The 23,860-nt window shown below is 38.6% G+C and overlaps 1 protein-coding gene across 1 annotated transcript in view; it reads left to right on the plus strand.

Annotated features, from left to right (window-relative positions):
- Window positions 1–314: 314 nt before the first annotated feature.
- Window positions 315–23,860, plus strand: part of OTULINL (OTU deubiquitinase with linear linkage specificity like) — a 37,054-nt gene continuing 13,508 nt past the window's right edge. Inside the window, exon 1 of the mRNA XM_072605446.1 lies at window positions 315–595. Coding sequence (XP_072461547.1) covers window positions 535–595 — 61 coding nt within the window. The 5' untranslated portion in view covers window positions 315–534. The remainder of the gene's footprint in view (window positions 596–23,860) is intronic.

Here is a 23,860-nt window from a genome sequence, read left to right on the forward strand (position 1 = left end):
GATGGATGTCGGAGGAAAGTTCACAGGGAAACACCCACGGGGGTAGTCTCTATTGGGCCAGATAAGACTGAACAGGTCTAGTGTGTTTTACCTCCGAGGAGGCTGGAGATTCACGAGACATTTCCTCCTGTAAGAGGATATATAGTTTGGAGAAGTGCAAGCATTCTAAGGGGCTGGAAACCTAGCCCTACCTCTGGGCGAGGCAGGAAAACATCCTGAGCCGCACCCCCCCAACAAAAGAGCACAAGGTGCTGCTCTAGGACACACCCAACCTCTCTGTCTTCCGAAAGGCGGGGTCTGATTGGCTGGCCCTCCAGTCTGTTGGAGTAAGTGAGAGGCCAGGAAGGGCGGCGCACCGAGCCCCGGGAGGGAGCGGCTGTGGCCCCAAGCTAGCGGAGGCTGCGAGAGGCGCGGGCAGCGAGGTCCCCTCGCGGGCAGCGGCCCCGCGGGGATGGGAGGCAGACAGGCGGCGGCAGGCGGCTGCTCCCCGAGCTGGCGCTAAGCAGGCGCTCGCCGGCCCTCCAGCAGCCTGGGATGGCCGCCCGAAAGCACCAGCACCAGGCGCGGGAGAGGTACCACCTTCCTCCCGCAGCAGGTGACGTTCTCCTCGGACTTTGCAGAGGCCCGGGGGAGGTGGGGTGGGGGCGGGGGGCGGGGTTCTAAAGGAAGGAGCCCTAGGTCCCCCATCCCCTCCCAGGCTTTGACTTCGGCGGGGGTGGGGGGAGCGGAAACGTTTGCGGGCAGGCTGGGGAAGCCTGGACGCGGGCAGACGCGGGCATGGGCGCTGCTGCTCCCGGCTCCGGGTCTCCTCACCTTTGCCCGCTGCTGAAGCGCTTGCTGAGCAGCTGCCCCCGCCCTCCCCCTCGCCCCAAGCCTGCCAGCTTCCTCGGTGGCTTCTGGAAAGTTGTTGTCTCCAGAGAGGCAGGAGCCGTGGGTGGGAGGGAAGGAAACTGAGGTCCAGCGGGGAGAGCAGACGAGTCCGAAATACTTGCAGAGGCTTTGCCAGAGCCTAGCATAGTGCTTATTGACTGACAGACTGTCTTGGGGCTAGGGGCAGTGGGGAGGGACATCTGTGTTCTCTGAACTCCTGGGAAGTTGGCTGGCAGTGCCCTTTGGGCCCTTCTCCTGCCCGCCTTTTTGGTGGTTGTGGGCTGACCAAGGCCTCAACGAAGAAATGGTACCAGGGTAGCCAGTGACAGCAGTATCAATGGAGCCCCTAAAACATCCTCAGGAGCCACTGAATAGGTTGGTCAATAATGAGAAAGACTGCGAAAGTGCTTGCTTAAGAAAACTCTTGGATGTTCATACTCGGAACTATTTCGGACTGAAGTTGTGATGGCTAAATAATCACTTTTCTGCCAACCCAACGGAAGTTAGTTTCCTAACAAAGAGAAAAATCTCTGTTGGGAAGGTGGTGAATCCCAGACTGTCTCTTGTATCCGAAGTGCTGTACTTTTCTTATTTATAATCAGAGAGGCAGTGTGGAAAAACCAGGGATGCTAGGTTAGAATCCTACCTAAAACACTTAACAGCCTGTATGACCTTGAGTAAATCTTGAGTCTTCTTGGGGCTCAGTTTCCTCAGCTGTAAAATAAAGGGAGGGGGGTTGGATTAGATGGCCTTTGAGGTCCTGCAAAGCTATGATAATGAGCTGGCAGCCTGAAGGAGAAAGGGGGAAGGTGCTTGAACTCTTAAACTATTCTCAGCCACTGGATAATTAGTTAAAGGAAAATGGTTATAGACCTATTCTGTTTGGTGGCTTTCCCTAAAAACCACCCCCTTCTGCACGCCCAGGCACAAAATCTCCTCCCTTGAAGGAATAAAAAACTCTGCTCTATAACAAGACAGACTTTTATTTAAAACCACACCCCCTGAATCAGAGTTTCCCTACAGAGAATAATGCTGTACACATTTGAAAGCAGAATCACTGAATTAGATAGGATCTCAAAGGCTGCCTAATTCAATCACAGGCATCACCTTATGTGGTCATTGGTCATCTTGTTCTTTGTCCTTTCTTCTTGAAGAGGACCATGACATCAAGGAGGTGATACCATGACATTCAAGTGAATTAGATTTAAGATTTAAGATTTAGCTTTTGCTTTAAGGCTTTTCTTTAGGGAGAAGGGGAATCCATTATCTCCCAAGACAATCAGTTCTACTTTGGGATAGTTCTAATTGTTAAGTAATCTTTAGTTCCATTGAACTTAAATATGGGTTCAGTTTTCACCTAATGCTCCAGTTCTATTCTTTGGGACCAAGCAAAACAAGTCAAATCCCTTTTCCAAGTGGTTGCATGTCAGTTACTGCACTCCCCTTCTCCTCTACCTCCTCCTCTCCCCCTCCAATTCATTTCAATCAGTCAAGTGTTTATTAAGCACTTTCTCTTCTGCAGGCTAAATAGCTGAAGTTTCTGGTTCTCATGATGTTGACTTTTAATCAACCTGTTCATATTTCTCTGAACAGTTTCCATCTTGTTGTGTATGTATGTCCCTGTACAGAAGAGAGTCTTCTAGGATCTGACCAGGGCAGGATAGAACACTCTGAACTGAATACTCTCCTTCTCTCAGTTCAATCTTAGACTGCACTAACTTTTTGGGCTGCCATGACTTACTTTTGAATGCTACTAAACTTGTGGTCTTGTAAAAACTTCAGATCTCTTTCACATGAACTGTGAAACTACCTCTGAGTGTAGGACCTAGCAGGTCAGTTTCCTCACCTAGGTTTTCTACTGTAGTGCTGGATCCTAAACACAAGATTAAAATTGCTGGAGGGAGGAAGGAAGGAGGCAAAGACGGAAGAAAAGAGGAAGGAAGGGAGGGAGGAATCAGAACAAGCGTTTTTAAGTGTTTACTATGAACCAGGTACTGTGTTGTCTGAAAAGAGAGAGAGAGGAAGACAGACAGAGACTGGAATCCTATTTATCTACAGGCCTGTCTCATGTAACCAACCCACTAAGGGCATCATCACTTAAAAATTGGCATATATATATTGAAGACTATGGAGCCCCATCAGTGGACCAGTCTGCTTTTTAACTGCAGCTTATAGTTATTGGTAGTCTTGGGTCATGATATCCTACGGGCTGGGTTAGTGAAAACAGCACTGTACTAGCATCTTCATCATATGGTTGTTGGGAAGATCAAATGTGATGCTATTTGCAAAGGGCTTAGTGCAATGTCTGGCACATAGTAGGCACTACATAAATGCTTATTCTGTTCCCCTCATTCCTTTAGGAGTCTGAAGACCTTGGTTCTAGTTCCTGCTGGGTTAGACTTGAATAAATCTTGGTCAACTGGGCCTCAGTTTGCTTACCTGAAAAATGAATGGAAAAGACTAGATGGTCTCCAAGTCTTCTCCCAGTTTTAACATTCTATTTTTTTCTTAATTCTCACTTCTTAAAAAAAAATTGGGAACAAACTAGTTTTGCCCGTCCCTTTTGTACCTTCAGGCATTATGGAATTTGCCAAATATTTCCTTGTGGGTGTATTTATTTGAATTTTTATTATGTACTTCTTTCTTCTCCACCTTATTTTGGCAGAGAAAGGGGAGATGAAGAGAGTGTGGATACAGCCAAAGAAAGCCATTTTGGAAAGAAAAAGATTCTAGTTAAACCTAACTAGCCCAACCAACAGGGACTTTCTCTTTTCCCTACTTGGTCACAAGAATGCCAGCAAAAGTATTCTTTGTTTTTCACACTGTGGTGTTTGAAGTTGAAGTGGAAGAGTGGAAAGTTGATTCTAGAAACAAATTATGGAAAACTTTTCCAACTAGATCCTAAAACATTGAGCCCTAAGGACCTGGAAGCATACTTTCCTTGCATTGATCTTTGTGTTTGGCATTGAATCCGTTTTAAAATTGGCTGCTAAATCTATGGGTAGGGGGAGAAACTTTTACTTATCCTTAAACAATTTTGTATTAGAAAGGGACTGAGGCTCAATGTAGTGATAATGCTAACCTCAGATTATATTAACAGCAAAAACACTAAGTCCAGAAAACCTCTAGGTTAAGAGTAGGGATAAAATCTAATTCCTGTGGTATACAGATGAGGAAACTGAGATTGAGTACTTAAGTGACTTTGCTTGAGATCACACTTTTAGTTAGTTGTGCATTTTTATGAAATACTATGGACTTAATTATTCAGAGATATCCAGGTTAACTTTAATGTCACACAGTAGAGCTGGGCAAAGTTAAAGAATCCTTGACCCATCATTAATAACACACGTTCATTGAAAGTTTTGAGCAGTAATACATTTGTGGCATTCTATTCTCATTGCACAAAGTGGCCTCACTTTTTACTAGCTACAGTGAACAATTTGCAGGCTAGCCGAGTTGAGTTAGGGATGCAGTTTGTGCAATCCTTTACTTTTGCCTTAGTTCTCTTGGAGCAAAGAGCAGTTCATTCATGAAGCATGTATTAAAGCCTGCCAGACCTAGTGCTAGGAGCTAGGAATACAAAGACAAAACCAGCTATTTCTGCCTTCAAACAACCTGGGACAATAAAGTCTACTCAGATGAGTCAATAATAATATCTCACAGTTAAATAACACTTTAGACTTTAAAAAGTGCTTTATGCACACTATCTTGAGTCACACAGCAATCCTGGGACGTAGGTGCTGCTATTATTCCCATTTCACAAATGAGGAAACCAAAACTCAGAGGTTAAAATAACTTTCTTGGGTTATACACATATTATACAGATATTAAGTGTGTGAGGTAGGATTTGAATCCATGTCTTCCTGACTCAGAATCTAGCACTGTAACTATTCTGTCATATATGTGTGCATGTATGTGTATATGTATATATCCATAAACTGCAAGTTTATATACATGCATGCACATATATGTGTATACACACACACACACACACTCCGAGTGAGAGAGAGAACTTTTGAAAGGACATCTTTAGTTGGGGGGATCAAGAAGGGCTCTGTACAGGATATGACACTTTAACTGAGACCTGAAAAAGCTAAGGATTCCAAGAGGAAGTTGTGAGGAGGGCAAGCATTCCAGACATAGAACAAAATCAATGCATAAGTGTGGAAATGGGAAGTGAAATGTTATGGATAGTGAGCAAGAACAGTGGTGTGTAAATTAACCAGAACAAAATAAAATAATTAAATTTATTGACTTTTACAATAATCAACTTTTTTACACCTTTAAAAAAACTCTTAATGTGTAATATGTCCACCTATTGTTTCAGTCATTTGTTTTAAATGATTTGGAACTGAGTTCACATGATTTTGATACATTCTTTAATTATTCATCATGAAACATTTATATATTAGATATTAAACATACTTTTGATGAATAGTTTATTTCTTGAGTTTAGCCTTCATTATAATCTATAACTTTTTCATTAAAGTAAGTGGATTCCCAGGCTATTGAAGCATGTTTATTACCATTTTAACCTTTTGTGACATGTGTCATGATGCAAGGCTATATATATCATAGTATTCTAGCACTGTTTGGGAATTTCTGTAAATCTAAAACAACTTCTTTTCATTACATCAATATTTTTATTGAAATGGAGACCAGAAGACTTCCAAACCCAAAAGGTAGCAAGGTGACTTAGGAGATGGAATTCTGGGTCTAAAGTCAGAAAGACCTGAGTGCAAATCCAGCCTCAGATACTTAATAGTTGTCTGATCCTGGGCAAGTCACTTAACCACTATCTGCCTCAGTTTCCTCATATACAAAATGAAGTTACTAATAGCACTACCTGTCGGGTAGGTGAAGATCAAATGAGGTAGCATTTGTAAAGTACTTAACATAGTGACTGGCACATAGTTTCCATGTAAATGCCTATTCCCTTCTCTTCCTCAAAAAAATTCTTTTTAAATTGCTGAAATATCATTTTGGGGTGATTATTTTACAATCTGATGAAGATGCCCATATCTTACAGGCTCATCTGAACTTTTGACAATGATTTCAATGTAGTCTTGCATAAAAAAGTGAGTTTCATCAGGAAAAATTACTTTTTTCCAATATTTAGTACTCAGGACAAGCATTCTTTCCTTCATAGCCATCAGTTAGCAACTTTTTTTCTTCTTGTAGTTTTCTCAATATTCTTCAAACTTCAATCTTTGTCAAACTGTAATGGAATTAATAACTTTTCCAGCCGCCAGGTCTCTCTAAAGATCTTAACTTTTTTCTGAAGATGAAATTGCTTTATTGCAATAGTTTTTCAGTTTTTGATATTTTGATTTGTGTTTAACCTTACTTTCCTTTACACTTCATATCACTGATACGGTTTTATTGTGGGCACAAATGATCCTTGAAATGCTTGACTTCCCTAAACTAATAGACACTGCAGTATCTTTGTCAACGAAGTGTATTCTTTAAGAGCCACAAATTTTGCATTTTTTAAAGTAAAAACCACAGAATTAAAAAACACAGCAAAGGGAGCAATGAAACACGTGTGGCACAAAATCTCATACTCAACAGCAACTTAACTAGAGGTAGGAAAGTCATCTCAGTATAGCTTTATCTAGTCAGGGTCAAACTTTACGAGTTAGGTTAACATCAGTAGAGGCATATACCTATATAACCACTGCTGTCACAAAAAAAACCATATCAAAATTATTACTTATCCTAAGTAATCTGCACCCAAACATATCTACTGTCGTAACAGTTGGGAATAACGATAATGGCTCCTCATTGAGCTGCTTGCAATGCTCTTTCCTTTAAAAATTAGTGTGAGACCTTATGAAAACATTGAACTTTAAAAAATCAATTTAAATTAATTAAACAAGCATTTATTAAACAACTACTATGTCCCGAGTGCTCAGCTTGGGATACAAAGGCTTTTAACAGTTCTTGCCCTCTAGGAGTTATAACACGTACACAGATAAGTATAGGGAATGGGCCAATATGTAGTGAGGGCCTATGTGTATCAAGAGCTGTCACTGTATGACTTAGAGGGAGGCAGAATAGACATCTCTAATCTTTTCTTCCTGTGCCCTTCTCCAAAGAAGACTTTAATTCCTTCTAAGAGGGGAAGCAGAAAGTTGGGATTGGAGGCCACTCTGCCCTCTTCAGAGAGAGGGTTTCCTGGGCCAAAATTATATCTGTTTACTCTCTTAACTCTTATTGGTCATGAGGATATGATCAGGTTAGATCTAATTTCTGATTACTTTGTCATTTGGGGTGAGGAGGACCCCAAGATTTATATCTGAGACTTGACCCCTTTCTTACCAAATACTGAATCCACATTGAACCCACAGAGTGAATAGCAGAGAAACCCATTTATCCAAATCATAGCAAAATAGAACCCATAGAAAGTGTACTTAGGAGAATGTATACCAGACAATAGAGTGAATGAGGTCTCCCTTTGAAAGGAGATCATTCAACTCAACCAAGATAGAGAGTGGATCTCATCCAAGGGGAAGTTCCCCAAAGTCTCTAGTATAGCAAGATGGATATAGGGACATGATGGAGACTGCCTGCTCCTCTCCTCTCTTCCCAGAGTCTTTTCCTTCAGCAATCTGAAATGGATGTGGCTTCTCAAATCTGGAAGGCAGATGTACTCAAAGCAACTGGAAAATTAAAGAGTCCTAAAGCTTGAAGTGTCCTGAAGAACACTGGTACTTGAAAATTCCCAAAGGGGAGACTGTCCTTGAAGGGTCTAGAAGAGGACTTACTTAGACTGGAGCTCTACTTCTCTCTCCATCTCCACCCTACCCCTCATATAGGGTAGAGTATTCATCTCCACCAATGATCAAAAAGTTTCATATCTCTTGACTCTGGGACAGGGGATACATAAGCAAATGCAAAATATATAAAAAATAAAGATAGAAAATAATTACGGGGGGGGGGGGTGAGATGCCATCCCAAGAAAGTCTTCTTTTAGAGGTCTTGTAGGAGGTATCGCTTCAACTGAACCTTGAGTAGAGCAGGGCTTCTAAGAGGCAGAGGTGAGGAGGGAAAGGATTCTAGGCCTAAGAAACAGCCAGGGCAAAGGCATGAAGGTTAGACATTGGATGTAGCATCCAGGGAATAACAGTTCAGTTGACTGCATGAGAGGAAATTGTGAAATCAGGCTGAAAAGTTGGACTAAACCCAGACTGCGAAGGACTTTAAATGACACTGACCTTTATATTTTTTTGAGACAATAGAGAAACTTTGAGCACAGAAGTGACATGGTCAAATCTATGCTTTTGGAATATCAGTTTGACAGCTTTCTGGGGGATGGTTTGGAGAGGGGAGAGATTAGAGGAAGATCAATTAGGAGGCTATGGCAGTAGTCCAGTAAAGAGGTAATGAGGGCTTTAATAAAGGTGGTGTTGGTGTAAATGGAGAGGAGACAAATTTTGAGAGAGATTTTGGAGATAAAACAAATATTAATTTTTGGCAAAGCTTGGCAAATGATCATTTAGGTAAAGGGAAAGTGAGAGGAAAAGGTAGAGCATGATGTAGGTTTTCAGCCTAGGTTATTGAAAGAAAAATAGTACATTCAACAGGAATAGTTACGTTAGGAGAAAGTGGTAAATTTCAGGAGAGGGATCATGTCTGTTTAGGACAGACTGAGTTTGAGACGTCTATGGAGCATACAGATGGAGATCTCCAACACAGAGCTGGAGACATGGGCATGGAGCTTCGGAGAGAAATGAAGATTGCATGTGTAGATCTGGAAGTCGTTTTTGCAGCAATTATACTTGAATCTCTTTCCCCTTCCCATGAGAATATTTTTAAAAATAGAGGTATTTGCAGTGATTGAATGGTTTTCTGCTGATCCCTTTGGCTCTAATTTTGTTTTCTGGTCTTTCGTTACTACCAAGTCATTCCATGATATATATGATTTAATTCTTTTTTTAAAAAAATATAGTGCATTTTATCATTGCAAGGATTCTGTTATCATGCAGCTAGGAATTTGAAAATGGTTTCTCAGTGATGCTCAAAGAAATGCTGTGCTCAGCAGTTTGCCACATAGTATATTGGTTATAAGGCTTTTGTCTGCTTGCAAAAAGATCTTCTTTCCTGCATAAAACTAGATTCTGATTTTCCTAGCTGGTTCACCGTATTTGCTTTGCCTTATTTTATCTCAGTTAAGTAGATTTGGCAGTTTGATGTAGCAGCCAAAAAAAGTAGAATGCTTTTTCTTTAGTTGATCAGGTATTGATTTTTTAAGTCACTTATGAAATTCAATTCATTAACAAATATTAAGCACCCGTTATATGAATAACTCTTTTCTGAGTGCTAGAGAAATCTAAAATTTTATAAGATAGAGTCTTTGTACACATGGGGCTTTACAATCTGGTACGATTTGACATATTATAGGTTTAATACAAAATAATATGTAGTATTAGAGAGGTTTGAGTGCTTTTTTCAGGGGAAAAGAATCAGTACTGGCTTGGAACCTGATAGCCGGGGCAGCTAAGTCATCACAGACAAAATAGAATAGATAGAATGGATAGAAATTCAGTAGGTAAAGAGAATAGAAGAGGAAAGTCTACATGTAAGGAAGAGTATAAATAGTGTGAATACAGATACAGAAGCCTGAAAGTAATGGTTTGGCTAGAAGATACTAATTCTACCTTATTAGTTGTGTAATTTTAAGCAACTTACTTAACTTCTCTGTCCTCAATTTTCTTATCTGGAAAATGGCAGGAAAAATAGGAAGTCTCTTCAATTCTAATCTATGAGAATGTCAAGAAAAGTGGTTTGAATTTTACTTTTTAGGCATTAGGGAGACAATCAAAATTTTTAAGGCAAGGAGTGACATGTCTTGTGCATAGATTTTTACACAGGAAAGATTATATTGACTGTCCCATAAAGAATAGATAGGATGTCAGAAAGAGAGGGAAAGGGAAAACCCATCACTATTACACTATCTCTAATGGATTGTGAGAACTTATACTAAGGTATTGGCAGTGGAAAAAGCATGATAGAGAAAAACATAAGAGATGATTTTACTGTACAGAGTATTATACTAGGAGCTATAAGGGAAATCTAAGACAAACAAATTATGCAGCCCTAAGTTCTGGAGGAGCTTACCCAGTTTGAAAAGTCAGTGTTGCAACACATCTTTTATCTTTTTAAATAGTATTTTATTTTTTCCCAATTATATATAGATAAATTTAAGCATTGATTTTTACAAAACTTGGAGTTCCAAATGTTTCTCCCTCCCCTCTTCCCAAGATGGTAAGCAATTTGATATAGGATGTATATATGCAAACAGATGTCCATATTAGTCACAGTTGTGAAAGAAGAAACAGACCAAAAGGAAAAAAACAGATCAGAAAGAAAGCAAAAATAATATGCTTCAATCTGTATTCAGAGTCCTTTACTCCTTTCTTTGAATGTGAATAGCATGTTCCATAGCCCTTTGTAATTATCTTGGATCATCGTATGGCTGAGAAGAGCTGAGTTATTCATAGCTGATCATTGTTACAACGTTGCTGCTGCTGTGTACAATGTTCTCCTGGTTCTGTCATTTCATTTTGCATCAGTTCGTACAAGTCTTTCCAGGTTTTTTTGAAATCTGCCTGCTGAACAATAGTATTCCACTACATTCATATACCACAGCTTGTGTAATGCATCTTTTAAAAGCAAAAATTTGACTACTCTTGTTATGTAGCTGTTGTTATAGCTGATGACTCCTGTTGTCTGTGCCTCTGGAACAGAAGTATGGTCAAAAAAAAAATTTATTAGCTCCACCCCCCCAAAAAAAATCTTGCCTAGCTTTAATTTTTCAACTTAACCTTTTCACAGAAACTACTTAACTAGAAAATATGATTGATTCAAGTTTTTTTCTCTCCATCAAGTTCTCTAGGAGTGTTAGTTGACAGAATGGAAATCTGTGAAGTGGTTAATTATTAAAGATGGCCTTTTGAACATTTATCCAACAAACTGCTTATTTCATGGAAAAAATTTTAATATAGCTGCACAACAAATCAAAAAAGCAACTTACCATGTCCTTTCAAAAGTACTCTTCATTTTTTCACAATGTTTTATTCCTACCTTAGTTCCCTTTTCTACTTTACCATTTGATTAACTACTAAAATGAATAGGTTCAAACTAGGAGAGTAATAAAATTTTGTTTACTTTCATTTCTAGGAGACTGTAGACAATAGTTTGAGATTCATCATTAGAGAACGTGAATTTCAAGTGGTTTGTTATCATATAGCATATTGTGCTTGTTAGCATTGCAGTCTCAGTCAACTAAGACACTTGGCAAATAATTCTTTCTCCGTGCAAGGATGCATTTGAACTATTCCTTTTTTTAAAAGTTCCTATGGAAACTTCAGTATGGCTCTGAATTTTGAAGGCTGTGTATTCCTCATTAATTCCTTAGTCTCATTCTCTGGGGCTGTTGGTTCTGGCTGTTTCCATGGAGAAGGATAACTAGAAGCAAAGGTAAAGTGACATTAATTTTAGGGTGTTTCTTCTAGCAAAGGGTGTATAGTGTAAGAACAGTCAAATGCTTAGTGATTGATTGATTGGACAACAAATCAGTTCAACAAGCATTTATTACATGCTTACTATGTGGCAGGCTCTGTATTATATTCTGGGGGTACAAAACCAATTAGAAATAGTTTCTGGCCCCTAGAAAGTTATAATCTGTATAACAATACACATAGATAAAATTAAATAAATCCAAAGTATTTCTAGAAGGAGGATGGTAGCAACTGTGTAGAACAAAATAGACTTCCTGTAGCCTGTAGCATTTAAGCTGCATTTTGGAGAGAGCCTAAGGATTCTCTGAGGCATAGTAAGATGGCCTGACAGATAGCCTATGTAAAAGTACAGAAATACAAAATGGTATTCCATTATGTGTAAAACAGCAAAAATGCCAGTTTGGTTGGACAGTATGGAGAAAAGGAAAAATGTGTAACAAGGCTAGAAAGTAAGTTGGGGCCAAATTTTGAAGGGTTTTAAATGTGAAACAAAGAAGTTTGGTTTTGATCATCAAGGCAAGAGGGGCCCGTTGGAGTTCCTTAAACAAAGGAGTGACTTAGGAATATTAGTTTAGCACTAGGGTGGAGGATGGATTGGAAAGGAAAAAGACTCGAGGCAGGCAGAACAATTATAATTGCTGTTGCAATTATCTAGGTGTGTTCATCCTTCATTGCCGAAGAAGACTATGCCATCAGAGAAATAATGACATGACTTGCACTTGACTTTGTTTTTGAGTGAGGGAGTGCTGTGCAGGTCACCAGCCTCACTTCTTCTCCAGAGCCATCTGAATCCAGTGACCAGGTATTCATCAGGATTACTGGCAATGACCCAGGATGAGACAGTTGGGGTTAAGTGACTTGCCCAAGGTCACACAGCTAGTGAGTGTCAAGTGTCTGAGGTGAGATTTGAACTCAGGTCCATCTTGACTCCTGCACTGGTACTCTATCCACTGCACCACCTAGCTGCTCCAGTTATCTAGGGGAAAGATGATAAATGCCTGAACTAGGCAATGGGGAGAGAGAATTTGGGGGGAGGGGACATATAGGTGACATAGTGGATGGGAGTCAGGAAGATTCATCTTCCTAAGTTCAAATCTGGCTTCAGATGCTTACTAGCTGTGTGACCCTGGATAAGTCATCCTGAAACAACTGAAAAACAAGAGACTATGACATATATTGTAGAGGTGGAATCAACAATACTTAGCAATTGAGGCCAGACAAGTTAAGTGACTTGCTTAAAATTATACAACTAGTAAGGCAGAATTAGTTCTTGAACCCAGGTCTTTTGACTCTAAACCCCTGTGTTCTTTAGTCTGCACCAAACTAAATCCAAGAAACAACTTGGATACAAGTTGTGAAGGACAAGGAGGCTTTGTAGATGACTGTTTTTGAACCTGGGTGAATAGAAGGGTGATAGTGACTTCTACAGGATTAAAGAAGTTAGGAAGTGAGGGGGGTATTTTTTGGGGAAAGATAATGAATTCCATTTTGGATGTATTGAGTTTATGAAAAGAGATTGAGAGCAGGAAAGCAATTTGGGGACCATCTAGTCTAACCCCCTCACTTTGCACATGAGGAAACTGAGGCTTGTGGAGGGTAAGGAGCTTGTCCAAGGGCACACAAGTTGACTCCATATGTTCTGACTCTATCTGGTGATCTTTTTCTACAACAGCAAACTTATATCTGTGCTTTTTGTGTACTAGATGTTGAGAAAAATGCAGGGGTTAACTGTTCTGCCCTCATGAAGCTTAATGTCCAGTCATGTCAGTAAATATTTTTTAAATAATTACCACACTGGGCTAAGCACTGGGGATACAAAGAAAGGTAAAAGAGAGTCCCACTTCTCAAAGACTTCATAGTTAGTAGAGAGATAAGAGACCAACATACATAACTTGACTACATGATAATAGATTACTACATGCTTTTTCTCCTTCCATGACCCCAGTCTGCAAAAATCAGTCTTGTATAGCTTGAAGAAGTAGGGTGAAACTGGACTCAACATGCTTTAGGGAATTTTCCTTTAGCTCAGTTAGCTGTCTTCTGCTGATTTTGCTTTGCCTAAGAGTAGAGAACCCAGGAGGGCAGTGATAGGAACTCCATTTCCACTTCATTCTCCCTAGTGTGAATGAAAGAATGCAGTGCCATGTTTTCTTCAGAACTGTTTATTCAGAGTGATGGAAAGGCATAGGGAGGAAAACAGGATGATGCAGAGTCAGAAGAGCCCAAAAGCCACTACTTTAAACCGAATTTAATCAGTTACCATCTAGAAGTGAAACCCCAGATGGCAGTGATATGAACAGACAAGAAGAGCTGGTCTGTGTTTGACTTTGGCATTTTAAAAAATTAGCTTAATCCTTCCCTCCAAACTGAACTTTAAGTTGGCCACCCAATTTGAAACCGAAACCAGAGCAGTATAAACATAAAACCAAAACAAGTGTTTTTATATCAGCATCTCCTTGCTCCAATGATACAGTTTGTTTTATTGATTGCTTCATTTCTTTCTAAAACCAAAACAAAATGAAAAATCAGTTTAAATGTGAGAGAATAATCAGCTCAGTTCTACTCAAAGTTTTTTGTTTCCATTTTAAAATGATTAACAGAGTCTGCTTTTTAGCAGCTCAATTATATGCTGTGGCAGGCACAGAATTTGTGTTCTTGTGTTGTCCTACCTTGATCTTACTTTAACATTCCGAATGTTTTTTATCCTGTTCTTGTTTTTGTTTTCTTTTTTCTTTTATGCTCTATTTTAGGCATTGTGGGATTTCAAGGCTCATAATCAGGGGACTTTACTTTAAAATATTGATTTAAAAAATAAGTTTTATTGGTGTCTTTTGATTTTACTTCAATGTCATTTCTAAACACATGGGCAAAGCTACCTTCCCCGCCCCCCCAAGAAAAACAGCTCAGCAAAAACTCATGATAAAGTGACCAGTCTGGCAGTGTGTATGATATTCCACTATTGTAGGACTTGACTTTTAGGAAAGACTATGCAGTGAAACTCATTTGGGGACTCCTTGGCTTATAAGACCCAGAATACTAAGGATACGTGCTCTCAGTGTGATCCTACTATATTTTTTGTGATTTTGGTCAAGGTACAATAAATCTTCCGGAAAGTGTTTAGTAGATCTTTCCTGTGGCACAAGCTTTGAGTCATGCTTTTGGCTTCAGTTGAGTTTCACAGTTATTTTGCAATGGTTTAGAATTATGTAAAGTACATACATGTCATCATTCCCTAAATAGTCTACTGAATGATGTGAAATTTAGGTGCTTTATGGGAAATTATCAAATCTTAGAGCCAGAAGAGATGTTAGGAATCATCCAGTTCTAAAATATATTTTTAGAGATGAAGAAACTGAAGGCTACAGGGAGCTGACACTGAGTAAATCACTGACTAGTTCAAGCCAATCTCCTGACGCCTAGCCTAGTGTCCATTATAGGAAGAGAAGGGAATAAGCTTACTGTGTACCAGGCACTTTTTATAAATATTATCTCATTTAATCCTCACAGAAACTTTGGAAAGTAGATGCTATTATTATCCCCATTTTATAGTTGAGGAAACTGAGACAAACTGGATTAAGTCACTTACCCGGGGTCACACAGCTAATAAGTGTCTGAGGCTGGATTTTAACTCAGGTCTTCCGTAGGCATAGAGTTCTAGCCACAACTCCACCAGCTGCTTCTAATACTTTGGAGACGACCAGCTACTCAGCAATCACTACACTCTCTTTCCTTGCTTTGTGTATTTATATGATTATTGTTGCTAGAAAACAGACTACAATAGTATTTTAGTATTTTACTTAGAACAGATTTTGAAATAATTTGAAATTTATTGAGAAGACATTGTGACCCGGCAAATAGAAGAACTGGATTCAAGTTGGACCTCAGACAATACTGGCTGTGTGACATTGCAACTTCTCAGTGCCGTTGGCCAACTCCCTTTGTGGCAAAGCAAATGTTGATCTGCTTTGGTAGAAAGAGTTTCCATCCTGAGAGTGCTTTATACCAATGAAATAACAGCTTTACACTAACAAACAAAAAAAGAAACTTATTAAGTGCAGTATATATTTTTATGGCTACTTCTAGAGAATTGGTGCTTCATCATGGTGGTTGAAAATAGACTACTTTTTGTTGTTGTTTGTTGTTATTATTTTTTAAGCACTTAAACATTTGACAAGGCCATGTATACATGCTCTCAGTACAAAAGTGTTGTGGTGTTCTGCACCCAAGTTTTAAGACCAGTAGTAAAGAAATGAGAAAAAAAAATCAAGCTTCCTTTTAAAAAATGATGGGCAGAATTGAATGTTTTTAGGAATGTGTTTTCAGCAAAAGGGTAATGGAAATATTGAACTTATAGGGTTGCTTAAAATAATCCTCTCAGTGTTTGTCAAGGAGCAGATCCTTACTTTATTCACTAACTTGATTCTTTTGGTCTTAGTTTAATGTGAGTCTCAAATAAAACATGCCAATTCCTGTAGTCAGTCTGCTAATACCTGAAGTGGTTTCATGATGGAACATGCTACTGAAAATCTTACTGGTCATTCTTTCCAAAATAAAAATATCTTAACTTCAAGACATAATCACTGAGTGACTGGAGTCTTCTAAATGTTTTAATATGAAGATACTACTAGGTAACAGAATACGGCTCATATTAAGAGTACACACTAAAAGCCAGCCTTAATAGTGAGAACACATGATAATAGCTAACATTTTTGTAGTGCTTTCTGTGTGCTAGGAGCTGTGCCAAATGCTTTACAGTTATTATCACATTTGATCTTCATAACAATTTTGAGAGATAGGTGCTATTTTGTTGTTCAACTGTTTCAGTCATGTGAACTCTTCATGACCCCTTTTGGGGTTTTCTTGGCAAAGATAGTGGAGTGGTTTGCCATTTCCTTCTCCAGCCCATTTTACAAATGAGGAAACCAAGGCAAACAGGGTTAAGTATTTAGTTCAGGGTCACATAACTAGTAAATATCTGAGGCTAGGTTTAGCACTCTGTCCACGGTACCACCTAGCCAAAGAATGGCTTTGATAACTAGACTATGAACTAATGGGGAGACAGAGACCCACAGTGACTTTAAATCTCATCTCTTTTACTCACATGTAGGACTGTGGTAAAATCTCATCCCCTTTTGGAACCTCTTTTTCTTCATGTCTAAAAATGAAGGAGCAGGACTAGACAATCTCTGAAGTTCCTTCCACCTCTAAATGCTTGAACTTGGGATCCTACTCTGACATAAAACCATGAAAGAAGATATTTTTCTTTTAGTATTTTCATGTTTTTTGATTTTGATTACTCATTGTGAAGATTTCTGCAGTAAATAAAGAAAAAATTCTATTCATTTTATTTCAGAGTTTCTCAAGAAGGTGGAAAGACTGCTAATATGACATAAATATACTGCTCTTTGTCCTTATTTTTAGATAGATAAAGAATATTCAGCACTTATGGTCCAGGCACTATGTGCTAAAACATTGAAAATACAAATACAAGCAAAGAAGACACTTCTGACCTCAATAAACTGTTCCATTCTAATGGGAGAAATTAGACTAATGGAGTTAATTAGAAATTAGATTAGAAATTAATTAATGGGGAATAGAAATGAAGGGGAGGGGAAGACAAAGGGTGCTTGAAGGAGCAAAGCTGCTAGAGAAGAGGGAAAGTTAGGTTAGTGCTAAGTAAGTTCTCCTCCAAGTATTTGCAACTTCCTGCCCTAAAAACATTTGTTCCATTTTTTAATAACTTAAATCCCATTCTATGGAATCTATATTAAATTCATAAATTCACCTGTTTGATACTTGTAGTCTTATGTATAGTATTTTGAATTACATATTCCTGAAATTTTTGTGAATCTTTAAGAGTTAAGAGATTTGCTTCAGCAAATAACCCAAACATTTTCTCCCTGTAACCTTAAGGCCTGAAAAAGTCTTATCTGTTTTAAAGCTTTCCTTTTAGGATGGGTGGATGGGGTATAGGTAGGACTCAGATGGTCCCTTTGCCATGAGAAATCAGTCACTCTTAAACGTCTCTGACTGAAGAACACTTTATGGATTTAAGGATGCATTGGGCACCTCTCACTTAGGAAAATTTTAACCCCAATTGCAGGCCCCTTCCTCAATCGTTAAAGAAAATGTGATTAGAGAGCCCTTTAGCTTCCTGGGAAGTGTAGAGGCAGGGTTGCCATTCCCTAAGGGTAAGGTGAGGGACAAGGAGAAAGAAGGGAAAAGGTTTAGTTTGACCCAGCCCTGGTCTCACTAGTCCAATGCTTGGACTTCAGGATCTCAGTTGTCTTCTCAGTGCAATGATGTGGGTCCTAATGATCCTACCATAGTATGGAGAGTTAAACACACAAAGCTGCCTTTTAGGGACAGGCAGAGACTAGAGGGTGGATAAAAGGATTTTCAGGTGCAGAGGGAGAATTTTTTTTTCCCCAAGAGATCTGGTAGATATGGCCAAAAGAAAGGAAATAAACATCTCAAGATTTTAGCATTGGGGATTACAAAACCTGTTTTGAGTCATCATCAGTAGTGACACTAGTTACTTCAATATTTTGGGTGATCTGCAAACTCAAGGATGTAGATGCTTCCTACATGACAAGTTGTTCATACTTGTCAGCCCTGGCAATGATCGTGTCTGTTTTTCCATTGAGTTCCACAGGCTTTGCTCAAGCTATTGGAGGCCTTTGTCTAGTTCAGAGCTTCTGAACCACATACAATTCCACAGTAATGTCCTTCATTACTCTTTTGCTATGGTCATCATTGGAGGTATATATATATGTGTGTGTGTGTGTGTGTATACGTATATATCTGCTGATGCCTGTTTGGACCCAAGTTTGTTCCTCCACTCATCCCAGAATCGCCCACCATTTTGATTATGTGCAAATTGTGGTGGTCCAAAATATCTAATCCCACACCTTCTTTGGAAAGATATTTTGTATAAAAAAGATAAGCCTTTGAACTGGGCAATATCTTCAGGTCATTAAAAGCAGTGAGCAGTTTCTCTAGTGCAGTTCAGCCCCATCTCTTCTCTGTCAATTCTGGACTCAGCTTGTTCTTCATCTACAGTGCTTATCCCAGATGTATGTACTGATAGAACTCAGTGAACTGGCTATACAAATGATTACATATTAAATCAGGCAAAACCAGAGTTAACCCCAGGATTGTAACTAGGAAATAGGACTTTTTTCCAGGGCTCTCCAATTTAAAAGGCACTGAGAGCATTTGCATGCCTTTAGACACTGAGTTCAGCACCTAGTTAGCAAGTTAAAATAGCAAGCTTCTTCCTCCTATGAGAAGGGCTCCTGGACCTCTGTTCACCCTCTCCCAAGGTGGTTTAGGTGTTCTGTAATTGCTAGTGATCAGTTACAGCTTTCCTTATTCCACACACAGGGCAGCTAGGTGTTAGACCTTAGAGTCAGAAAAACTCATCTTCCTGCATTCAAATCTGACCAGAGACACTTACCAAGTGTGTGACCCTGGGTAAGTCATTTAACCCTGTTTCCCTCAGTTCCTCATCTGTAAAATGATTGGGAGAAGGAAATGCCAAAACACTCCAGCATCTTTGCCCAGAAAACTCCAAGTGGGGTCACAAAGAGTCAGACATGATTGAAATGACTGAACAACAACAAATTCTATACACAAAATAAAGGGGCAGGGTTCATAGGACTGGGTAAGAAAACTGTAGCTTAGGGAACAGGTTCAACACAAAGAATAATTGTATCTGGTCTCCCCTATAATATTATTGTGGCCACTGCCTTTGCTTTGGAGCTCAGGTAAACTCTCTTAAACTCCTCTCTTCTGTCCCCCTCCTCATATAAATATAGTTGAAGATTTTGGAGCAGTAGCTAAAGAGCTCTATATCATATCAGAGTGGTACAGAGCCAATAATGCTTAGTTCCAAGACCCTCTCTTGCATATTTCAATAGAAAGCGCTCTGAACAGCTTGACCAACTTCAGTGGTGAAGGGCTTAACCTTGAATCTTCACATTGCATTGGAGGGCAACAAGGAATGGTAGAAAAAACATAGGTTTTTAGAGTTGAAGAACTGGGTGTTAGTGCCTAATTCTTCTACATATTACCTGTGAGACATTGGACAAATCATTTTCTGTTTTCACTATAAAATGAAGGGGTGGGCATAGATAATCCCTCAGGTCCCTTTCAACTGTAACTTCTAAGACAACTTCCCTTTCCAGTCCTTGGCTATGTATCCAGGCAAGGTCAGTAAGCCAGATCTTATCTTTATTCCTGAATGACTGAACTAAAATTTAATTGGTGAATTAGCCCACTTTGATTAAGTAAAGGGACAATTTCTTGGATCCATATCCCTTTTACATTATTCCCCCTTTTGAGGATGTATAGCATATGTTAATACATTAAGGAACATTACATATATAAGCCCCTTGTCTTCCATTAAGAGAAAAAAAATACTTCACTCCTTTATCAATTGTATTTGAATACCAAACCTCCCAACTCCTAGTCTTAGGTTGTCCCCAGTCCACAATAATCTTGACTGAAGATGAATCTTTTGTTAGACAGCTCAGGATGTGGCAAACAGATTACCTCCCACCACTGGGGCCCCTCCTTACACCTTTTACCCCTTCCTCATCCCCTCTTCCCTTTCTCTCCAGCTCTGTCTTTTATTTCTCTATGCAGCTAGCTTTATGTGGTTTTCTTACCTTCCCTCTTCACTTGTATTTCTCTCCTTTTCCTTCCCCATATCTCTCAAATTCTCATAGAATGTTAGGACTGGGTGGAACTTTAGGGGTCACAGCTAATCTAACCCTTAATTTCTCACATGAGCAAACTGAGGCTCAGAGAGGGGGAATATCTCTTCTCCTATTCCTTTTTCTCTACCTCCCTTAACTGTTTGCAATAAATTGTAATTTGAAATAAAATTCACTGTTTGTAATTTTAAAAAAATGGACATATTTAACAATAATTGTATTTGTCACATAAAGTTTTATGGAACTTTTAAAAATTATTTAAATTAGGGTGAATTAAACCTTTGTCATGTCTCTATCGTAGGGGGAAAAAAGCCACAAAAACTCAGGTAAATTAAATTGCTTCTTATTTCCTTGTAACCTTTGATTAGGCCCTATTCTCACTTCTGGATTTGTGGTCACAAATAGGAGAAAGATGCCGCACCCCAAGTAGAAAATATAGATGGTAAATTTTCACTTTGTTAGGTAGTTTGAGGTAAGAGAATTGTGATGAGAGAAACTTATACTAAGAATAAAAAAGTAGGCTTGGGAAAGAAGTTAGAATGTCTGGAAGAGACCTGGGGAGGATAGACAATAAAGATTGTCAGACATATTACACAGATTGTGTTTGGAGATTTCAAAGGAGAAGCAAGAGAAAGAAAATGGAGTGAATCGGGGACTAGATGTGCTTATAAGGATTTTTACAGCTACAGCCTGAAGAATCACATGACTTCCTGCTTGGTGTCTTTTCATTTTGTTTTCATATTTTTTGAAAGGAGGGTGTTTCCTGTTGAAAGTTTGATGTTCATGTCACCTTTGGTAGAATTTAGAAAACATAAAAAAAATCAAAACAGATTTTTGGACAAGAATGACTAGCATTGCTTGCTATTCTGTTTGAAAGTCTGTTGAAAGTCACGTTTACTTTCATGGTGGCTAGAGAGCTGTCAGAAAAGACCTGTTGAAATCCACCACTGACTGGCTGTGTGACTCTGGACAAATCACTTAATTGAAAAATTAAAATGAGTTCTAAACCTGGAGTCTATGAACCTGTTCATTTAATATCATGAAGACTATATTTCAATATAATTGATTCTCTTTTTAATTCTTAAATCCTAAAGCGTTGTGATGTTGTATGTGTTCGTGCTTCCTTGCCGAAGAAGACCATTCATCAGAGAAATAATGACATGACTTGCACTTGACTTTGTTTTGAGTGAGGGAGGGCAGAATTCTGGACTTGGAGTTAGGAAGACCCAGATTCAAATCCTACCTTAGATTCTGGGCAATTCCATTAACCTTTTTGAGCCTGTTTACTCTTGATGATCTCTATGTCTCTTTCTGCCTTTAAAATCTAGGATCTCATAGATGTGTACATTATTACTACCATTATGTGAACCTGTTATCTGATGTTATTAACTACTTGACAGGCTTTCCATTTTAAAATAAAAATGCCTAAGCATCCCTCTTTGTGGGGAAATATTATTTTATTCATAATGTAATGAGATCCCTAGTATCAGGACAGTATTACTGAATGCTTCATGATGGGACTTTTCTGTTTCATGATGGGTGGTCTGAGATGGGATGAAATTAGAAGATAATTATTTTTTTCCAAGTTCTTTTATTAGTGTATCTAATAGTATTAGTAGCTGTAATGAAACTGAGTAGAAAGTTTACTTCTTAAGACTTTTATTCCCTGCGAAGAACCTCAAGGATCATCTTGTTCACACCCTCACTTTATAGATGAGAGACCTGAGGACCAGAGAAAGGAAGTGATCTGTCCAAGATATTGCATTCCTTCATACACATAATTTTGTTGAACCATTCCTTTTTGTTTTCATTTGGAACCATTGTTCTTGGTAACATATAAAGATTAACAACTGAGAATAATCTAAAGGAAGAGACAGATGAATTGTCTCTATACTTAGCAAAGGGTGTTTCAGGAATATGGTATACAGCAGACCCCACCTTCTTCCACGTGCTGTCATTCCATGAAATACTCTTTCCCACTGCAAAGACTATCTGCAACTCCCTTTCTGCCTAGCCAGAGTGATTGCTTTGGGTTAGACAACAAAGTTCAAGAGATAGGACAGAGGGATTGTCTCCAGAAAAAAACTTTGGCAGTCTGGTACAATTGGGGTGGGTGGAAAGGTGGAGAGGATAGTGGGAGTGAGAATATCGAGAATAGTTCTGTTTAAAAATGCTTTGTTATTTTTTTAAAAAACCCACTCATTTTATCTTTACAATACCTATATGAAGGTAGGCATTTAAGTTTCAGTATCCCTATTTTACAGATAAGGAAACGGAGACTCAGAGGTTAAGTAATTTGTTCCAAATCTTAGGACAAAAAAATAGTAATTAGCAAAGCAGGTTCTAGGACTGGCCTTCTGACTCCAAGTTCATTTAAGATTATAGTATTTAGAACTGGAAAAGACCTTAGAGATATCCAGCAACTAAGAGACTAGATTCTGGTCTGATAACCTGATTTTATATATAAGGAAACTGGAGTCCAGAGAAGTCCGATGACTTGCTTATGGTTACACAAATAGTAATTGGTATCACTCTGACAATTTTTAATCACATACCTATTGAATTTCACCTTACCCACTGAGGCTCAACATTTTTATCAGTGGCTTCAGTGAAGAAGTAAATGCCATGCTTGTTTAATTTACAGTGATACAATGCAAGGAAATGTAGCTGATGTATTGAATGACATCATCAGGACCTGATATCTCATCAGGCTGCAACAATTAGCCACATCAGTGATTCATTTGTTGTCCAGTGAAATTTGTAGTTTGATACATTGCTGAATCTGTGCTCTTATTCATATAGATGTTTATCTCCACTCCTGCCATGAAGATCTCCCTCCCATGCTCTTTCTTATTCTTTGCAATTTTGTACTTGCCCTTCCATGAATTTTCGCAAGTGGGCCACCCAACATTTATGCATTTCTTATTTGATTGTTATGCGTTATCAGCATTATAGTTATTTGTCTCCATGTTTTATAGTCTATGGTTTTATAGGTTGTGAACTGTAGGAGGGCAGGGATCATTCCTTATTTAAGCTCTTTCAGTACCTAGTACAGTGTTCTGCATGCACAAGGTAATAATGGATATTTATTGAAGTTGAAATGTCAATAAAATAAGGGAAGTTGAAGTAAAATGAACAATACTTCATTTTTCTCTCTTAAAAAATTATTTGTGTATCTCCAAATATTCTTTATGGAAATCTTCCAAAAACCATAGCAACCTGTTTTATAGGGAGGAAAAGAAAGAAACTCTGTATCTGTTTCTCAAAATTCGGAAAGGGTGGTTTGTTGTAATACTCAAGGTGAAAGGTAGGATAGATAGGATAATTATGAAAGTATGTATGCTATATTATCTATGGCAGAGAACTGTAGATCCTGTTTAAACTCTTCTATGCTGCTGGACTCATATTAAGTTTAAAAAGGAATTATCTCCTTGGGGAAATAACCTGCTGACTGGAATAAAATTTAGACTTATAATATCAATAATTAAGAAATAGCTCACTGTTTTTAAAGAGAAGTAAATACTTATTTGCTTTCAAGTAGAATATGAACATTTAAGGAAAAACAATCCTCTTTTTTTTAAAAAAAAAAAGTCATAAAGTCAAAGCATTACAGCTGAAGACAAATGCTATGCCAAAACATAATGTTGCCAACTTTCTCTATAGGGTTATCTTGTCATTAAAAAGGATGTAGAATAATAAAAACCTGAGTGTGTATAGCATATTCGTTTTTTCTTTGAATCTTTATAA

Source organism: Notamacropus eugenii, chromosome 4, assembly GCF_028372415.1.
Source record: "Notamacropus eugenii isolate mMacEug1 chromosome 4, mMacEug1.pri_v2, whole genome shotgun sequence".
In the NCBI taxonomy this organism is placed as follows: domain Eukaryota; kingdom Metazoa; phylum Chordata; class Mammalia; order Diprotodontia; family Macropodidae; genus Notamacropus; species Notamacropus eugenii.